Source organism: Pristis pectinata, chromosome 13, assembly GCF_009764475.1.
Source record: "Pristis pectinata isolate sPriPec2 chromosome 13, sPriPec2.1.pri, whole genome shotgun sequence".
Classification (NCBI taxonomy): domain Eukaryota; kingdom Metazoa; phylum Chordata; class Chondrichthyes; order Rhinopristiformes; family Pristidae; genus Pristis; species Pristis pectinata.
In genome coordinates this window covers 35914638-35922367 of record NC_067417.1, presented here as the reverse complement: position 1 = coordinate 35922367, position 7730 = coordinate 35914638, and the positions used below count along the sequence as shown (strand labels likewise).

At 35.0% G+C, this 7730-nt stretch overlaps 1 protein-coding gene across 1 annotated transcript in view; it reads right to left on the bottom strand.

The window, feature by feature from the left end:
* Positions 1–2910: 2910 nt before the first annotated feature.
* lpcat2 (lysophosphatidylcholine acyltransferase 2) overlaps positions 2911–7730 on the bottom strand; it is a 54693-nt gene continuing 49873 nt past the window's right edge. Inside the window, exon 14 of the mRNA XM_052028650.1 lies at positions 2911–5730. Coding sequence (XP_051884610.1) covers positions 5534–5730 — 197 coding nt within the window. The 3' untranslated portion in view covers positions 2911–5533. The remainder of the gene's footprint in view (positions 5731–7730) is intronic.

Here is a 7730-nt window from a genome sequence, read left to right as displayed (position 1 = left end):
TGAGATGTCAGGAGTTGAGAAACTCGCTGCAGCTCACCCAGTCTCTGATCTGCTCTCATAGCCTTGGAATTTATGTGGCTGGACCAGATGAGCTTCTGGTAAATGTGATCCCCAGGATATTGATAGTGGGGGATCCTGCGATGGTAATAGCACTGAATATTCAGAGCAGTAGTTAGACTTCCTTTTGTTGGAGATGGTCATTGACTAGCACGTTTTAACTTGCCACTTACCCACCCATGCCTGAATATTGTCTTGGTTTTGCTGCATGCAGGCAGGGACTGATTCACTTGCTGAGCAGTTGCAAATGGAATTGAACATCATACAGTCATCAACAAATGTACCTGCATCTGACATTAATGTAGATTATTGAAGAAATATCTTAAGGTGGTTGGGCCAATGCCACTTTCATGCAAATAAATGCCTGATCTTGCATTTACTTCTAGATTGAGACAATATCTGGATGCCCCAGGATTTATTTTTGACACAAAATGCAATATAACTGCATATACATATCTATATATTACTGTGGTTGTTTCATATTCTAATATGATTGTTGCAGTGTGTGATACTGATTTTCATATGAAGCAGAGTTTAACATGACAATCTCAGCAGGGAGTTCTTTCTCAAATTGTTTTAAAATAACTTACCTTTAACATGCTTTTGTATTTAAAAGATATATTGGTGTGCAGTGGCTAAATTAATGATTTCTAGACCTGGACTAACAATCCAGAAACCAGAGTTCAAATCCCAATGATTTGGCTGTGGAATTCAGTTTAATTTCATTTAATTTGGAATTTGGAGGGAAAAGGAAATCTTATTACTGATGACCACAAAACTATTCTGAATTGTTGTAATGCATTTATATTCTTCAGGGGAGGAAATCTGACATGTGACTCTGAAATGCTCTTTGAAGTGGCATCGCAAGCCACTTAGTTGTACCATGACTACTATGTTCAGATGCCAGGCAGTGACCATCTCCAAGACAGTCAAACCCCCCACACTTGATATTCAATAGCATTGCCACCTGACTCCCCCACCGTCAATATCTTGTGGGTCAACAATGACCAGAAACTCAAACTGATTGGCCACAAAATTGTATGCAGCAAGAGCAGGTCAGAAGCCAGGTATCCTACTGGGAGTGATTCACCTCAAAATACATCCAACGCCTCACACCACCTAAAGTCATGAGTCAGGAGCATGATGGAATACCTTACATTTGCCTGGAAGAGTGTGACGTCAAGAAATTTCAAGCAGCTCAACACCATCCAGAACAAAGCAGCCTGCTTGATTGACACCCTCCCCCACCACTCATCGTCCCCCCACCATCAACAACCCTGAGCATTCATTCCCTCCACCAATGTTGCAGTGTCTGCATGTGTGTAGCCACTGCAACATTGGTGGAGGGAATGTCTGACAAAATGCATTGCAATACTCAAGCCAGGCTACTCCAGCAGCACCTCCCAAATCCACAACCATTACCACCAAGTAGGGCAAGGGGAGTGGTGCATGGGTACAACACCACCTGCAAGTTCCCCTCCCCTCCCAGTCATACACCATTCTGACTTGGAAATACTTTGCCCGTCCTTCATTTTCACTGGGTATAAATACTGGAACTACCCCCTGCCCAACAACATTGTGGGAGTGGTTCACTGGAAGGTCTGCAGCATTTCAAGAAATTGGCTCACAACCACCACCTCCTGGCCAGTTAGGGATGCTGGCCTTGTCAGTGACAGCTACATCCCAAAAATTGGTAAAATGCACAACAAAACAGCATGAAATACTTAACTTTCACAAATGCATTAACATTTCACAAAGGCATTTTCTCTTTTAAAAAATTTTGTAGTTTGGTTTTACTCAAACATTGAGCATGAATAGGTGGCGTAACTTCCTTCCATTTAAGCAATACAGCTCTCCCGGCTATAAGAGAAATAATAGCCAGAATGTGTAAATCAGAAGCCTTCAAAGTTATATCTTTTTCTTCAACGATCTCAAATAGTGCAAAGGATTAAGTTTAAAATTTATTTTGAAAAGTATAGAAAAAGTATGAAAGACCTCTGTCCAATATTTTTTAAGACTCTGACACGTCTAGAACATGTGAATTAAAGAAGCCACTCCGTTATTACATTTGTCACAGTAAGGAGATATATCGGAATAAAAACGTGATAGTTTATCTTTAGATAGCTTATCTTTATGGACCACTTTAAATTGAAGGAGAGAATGACGGGCACATAATGACGAAGTATTAACCAACTTGAAAATTGGGTGAGTTACTCTGCCTACTCATGCTCAATGGTTATGGGATGTTATGTCATAACTGAATCTAGAGAAGAATCGCTGTTCAGTTTTTGAATCTTAGACTTCCAAACTTTGTGGGGACCTTTTTTGAACTATTTTCAAAATCTCTGATTTGGTGACTAAAATGCAGATATTGGCTGACACTGTTATGTTTTTGAGGGTTTTTCCTTGTTTTTTCCATCAGACAGCTTCGTTTTTTGATAGTGGGAGTAGATTTTTTTAATAAAATATTTCAATTCTTTTCCCTTTATTATGTGATTATTAATTTAGAGTATTGTGATCTTAAGTATGATTTAACACAATGTATTCAGTAGTATTTTTACTCTCTTTTTTGATGCATGTACTCTGTATTTTTTAATGGATTTAATAAAAATATTGTAAAAGAAGGACTTTACTCAAACATTTTCATCCCAAGATGACTCCTCTAACCCCTATTAAGCCCCGCATCACATCAAAGTATAGGAGCATGAAAGAAAATAAGGAAATGGGCTGGTTGCATGCCTTCTTTGATATCCAATCAAACATGAAGATTTAAAATCAAATCTGTCCCAAATTGAACTAATTTCTGAAATTAAAGACCAGAGAGAAAGTTGAAAAGGCACAGAGGTCTTTGTTAAGCCAATATTCATGAAATCCAACCAATGCACGTAGTTGTCGACAAAATAGAGTTTACAATATTATTCAGATAAACAATTTTTTTAAACTTCTTGATACAATAATTGGTTTATTGTATTCCCAGAATAATTAACTGATTATATTCTGCAATATATTTAGACTGTTACAGAGTGTAATTCATTATACAATGTGACCCAGTTTGAAAAATATACAAAATAAATAAACTCAATTGATACACCTGGCACATTTTAAATGATTGTACATCCACATTTAATTACAAATACAGGGGCACCCTGAGTTAAGCATAACCTTACAGAAATCTGACTTTACACAAATTCTCCCATATACTCTTAAAGCATTTTTCAAGCTAATAATATGTCATGGTAATTCATTAATGATTGGATGCAGTATATATATTCCATTAGTTTAATTATGGGTAATATTAGGGTGATTATTTGATTAAATGAAAAGAAGTATAACAAGTTGATACGATATGGATTACTATAGAAAACAATGTTTCTGACTTATGGAGAAATCAGGTTATGGACAGTTCTCAGGAATGGAACCAGAGGACTGCCTGTACTGGAGGTTATGTCTGTATATGATACATTTATGACCTTTTTACTTTTCGGATGTTGTATCAGATTCCCAACCCTTGTGATTTAGGGACATTTTTCCAAGGTTACATTTAACAATTACCACCATATCTTTAAGTAACACAGAAAACTACGCAAGGTTCTCAATTCTTCTACTGATTCAAATGCAGAAATCACACAATGAATATTCAGAGTAAAATCACCAAAGTATTTATTTACATTTAAATCATATAGTATTGCTCATTCCCTAAACTTTGAATATGTGCAAAGCAATATTATCATACATAAAAGCATGGAAAAGTCATACGAGTAGTCTTCAGCTTTATGAACTTTTCCAGTAAGAAGCTTTCCATTCTTCTGTAAACAATAGTCCAGTGTGCTTCACTTAACAATATCTTTTAATTTCTTGAAAACTCCCCTTGTGAATTTATGCAGCACCAACATCTGTTAAAAAATCATTCCTATTGATATACTGCAATTTAGAATTGAACTGGAGATGTAATTTGCTTTTGCAGCATTTTCCCTTCAAAGCTTGGATAGTCAATCAAGCTTGATTTAACTGAGTATCCAAATTACAATAATATTGTGACCAATGTGAAAAGTGTACACTAAACATTTCATGTTTAAAAAAACATGACAAGAATTATCGAATGTTAGTAGACAGATGCTTTTGATATCTAAATTTCTCTTGCTTTGAAGGAAAACAGTGAAAATATGGTCTTTCCCTGTTTATAATGATTATTCTCCAGCTCCCAATAAATGTGGGGTTGTGGCTATGGGTATGAGACCTCTCATAACTTATAAATAAACCTTTTATTTTTTGTAGGAGAATCTAGCAGCTCAATTAGCTTTGAATAGTATTGAGACCAATATGCACACAGAGAAAATGTGTCCTAATTTAGAATCTGTTTTAAAAGTCAATAAGCCACGTCAAACTCGGTAAACACTATGGGGTGGCTTGGTTTCCTCTTCAATCTGTATCCATGAGAGGTACATTTTATGAAATTCAACAGATGATTTTGCAATGAGGAAAGAAACAAAAAAATATAGGTTTCTTTTAAATCACTGCAAAGAAGAAAAATTAGGATTCATCATGGTCTGGTGAAGTATAGATTCTACAATGCAGTTACCTACATCCAGTTTTTCTCTTCTTTAGTTTTCAATACCAAAAAATATGGAGCAGAACTAAAAAAAGATGGCAATACAATTCAGCAGTCATGGTAGAAATACATTTGTTGATCCTGACAGTTGACTTTCAATATAACTGTAAACCTGCATTTCTAAAAATTGATCTTTTCAAATTTAAATTAATTTATTGTTCATTTGTGTTATCTACCTACAATAACTTGATTTTTTTGCATAGTTAAAGGCACAATAACATCATTACAGCTGAAATATTAGCAAATTAAAATATCAGAGGAAAATATGCGCAAGTTATGATTCACCTACTTTAAGTGTAGAATCTGGACTTGTATTAAATCATAAAAATGCTGCAAGTTTACTAAAGCTCAGCAATAAGAATATTTAAGTAGTCTGTTGGCTCATTCCATCTGTTCATATGAAAAGTCTTCAACTGCTTCAGCACTAATCTCAGCAATTCCCTACTGAAATTCCTTGCTTTAAGTCTCCGCCTCTAAAAGCCTTCTCAAAGTTTTGGTGAAGCTTTTCATGACTCTTCCTAATCCCTACCCAGCGTTTATTTCTGCATTTATTTATTTGCTGAAACACCCTTGGAATTTGTTAAATTTATTATATAAATGCAGGTTGTTTCAAGGTTCTGACTTGTTTTTAATTTAAATAAAGCAAAATTAAAATGCCCAGAATAAATTTTGGTCATTTCATGAGCATTTGATTAAAAAAAAATCAATATATAAATAGGATGAAGCATCATAAAATGGTAGAACACCATGACCTTGTACAATAACAAAAGCTGGCAGATTTTACTGTCAGAATCTCAGAATTCTGCCTGGATATGTAAATAGATATTTCTGTAACTCTTCTTCAGAATATAATGTAGTAATTCAAGCTTAGTCCTCTTTTTTGTCAGAGCTATTAAAGCTATCAAAACTATCATCAGAAATGACTGGCTGCACTTTATGCTGTTTTTCCAGATCATCATCATCATTATTTGCTGCCTGCAATGACATATACCGCTGAAGGTCAAAGTATGTGGTAAACAACTTGGCATACTCTGGATGCTTCAGAGCAAATTCACGAAATGTTTCTAGGAATAAAAACAAATGTTTCATTAGAAGATAATCACTTTCAAGGTGCTTCACAACTCCTTGCGAACATTTAAATGAAAAGACAGAGAAGCATTTAACACTGCTTTATGCTCATAAATCCCACAAATTTAGAAAGCAACTCTCACATAGCTGAAACTTGCATTGCATGTTTGATAAAGTTATGATTTACTCTTTGCAGCTGGAATAGATATTAAAACTAAAGAAAAGATCTGTCACTGGTGAGACAGAATGTCTTTAGTGAAATAAGAGTCAAAAAACAGATGTATGATTCTAAGCACTAAATGCATAAGCATGTTTCACCATTAATGAGGATGGAAATGGCAAAATATTATTGTAGGATACTCTAGAGACACCACAAGGCTTGAGAGATACAATACTCAGGGAAACACTTATGATTTTCAGAACTTCTTCCAGGCGTTTACCTCAAATGAAAACACTGGTGTGCCACAAAATGAGTAATGGTCGAGGCAGCAATGATATGTGACCATATGTTCAAGTGACAGATGAAAGAAGATCTTGATGTGGATATGAAGAGCCCTCAGAAGCACTCGAACTTTGCCTCATGCACTGCTCCCTGACAATAACTTGTCCTCAAAATAAATTTTCTTACAAACTTAATAAAACAGAATTGAGATCATTTTTAAATGGTTGAGTTAATCATAATTTGACATGTTCTTGAAATAATTGATACATCATTTCTCTAGATTAGTTTCTGATAATCCAGATTTTCCTTTTATTTAGGGCACAACTGCTTTATTTTGCAACTGTTTATAACTGCATTTTTAACAGGAAATACATGGATAATAGTCAATCAAAATGGAATTGTTATAATTACAAGTTTGTCTTTCATAGAAATCACATTCTCTCTCTTTATTTGGCCTGAGGGTGATTAGTGGGAATATAAAATGGCATTTATTTAACAGGTTTCATTGAGTCACATTTCAGCACTGCATAAGTTCTAGGATAGGCCAGTTCTAGGAAAATGATTGAGCAACGTCAAAAAATTAAGATCCTTGAGGAAAATATGATAACAGTTTGATAAAGATCTGGTTTACTCTTTGTAGCTGGAATAGATATTAAAACTAAAGAAAAGATCTGTCACATAGCAGCCACTGCATTTCTCCTGATAGGTGGTTTTAAATCTTGCCAATTGATAGCAAATACAGTTTGCATTTGGCCACCAACTGTATGATTTAATATTTAGAGATTAGATAACTCATGTATCAAAATAAGAGTGTTATAATCATACACTTGCCATCAACACAATAATTAGGGCTTCCTTTAAAATGCTCTGAATATCACTGGTGATGTAGTAAAGCTCCCAACCCACAAATGAAATGAAGATTCTGTTATTTTTCCACATTTTTCAGCAGTTCAAACAATTTATTTTATGTACCTCTTTTGAGAACTAAGGAGGTAGCCTTCTCCAGTTAGTCATTCTACATAAAATGCATACACATACAGCTTCTGTATGACCAATTTGCACAAATAAACCTCAGTAAAAGTTTCCAATTGATACTACCCATTACCAATTTGCTTATTTTTATAACAATCTTCTTTAAAGTGATCTACTTGGGGAAAGTGATAATGGGAGGTCCAAGACTTGAGAAGGGGTTTTAGTTTTCTAATGTATCTATTCAGAATTATTCACAGTCCATTACTATATTTGAAAAGTATTCCTATAGCTTGTTCTGAAGCAAAAACTATAGATACCAAGATTTATATGTAGTAGATAAAAAGGTCTTGAACTCGCTGACTACTGATCAGAATTACTATAGGCAGCCATTTATACTGCAGTTAGTCTTGAACCTTCATACATGTACTGTCAAACACAGAAATCCAGGATTTACTGACATATTTGGAAGGATGAATCTATTAGTTTACCCTCCACAGAGTCCAGAGGTGGAGGCCAGTCTTGTTGGGATTGCCCCAGCATTATTCTGGGACAACAGCCACTTGGATTTGAAACACCAGTGAC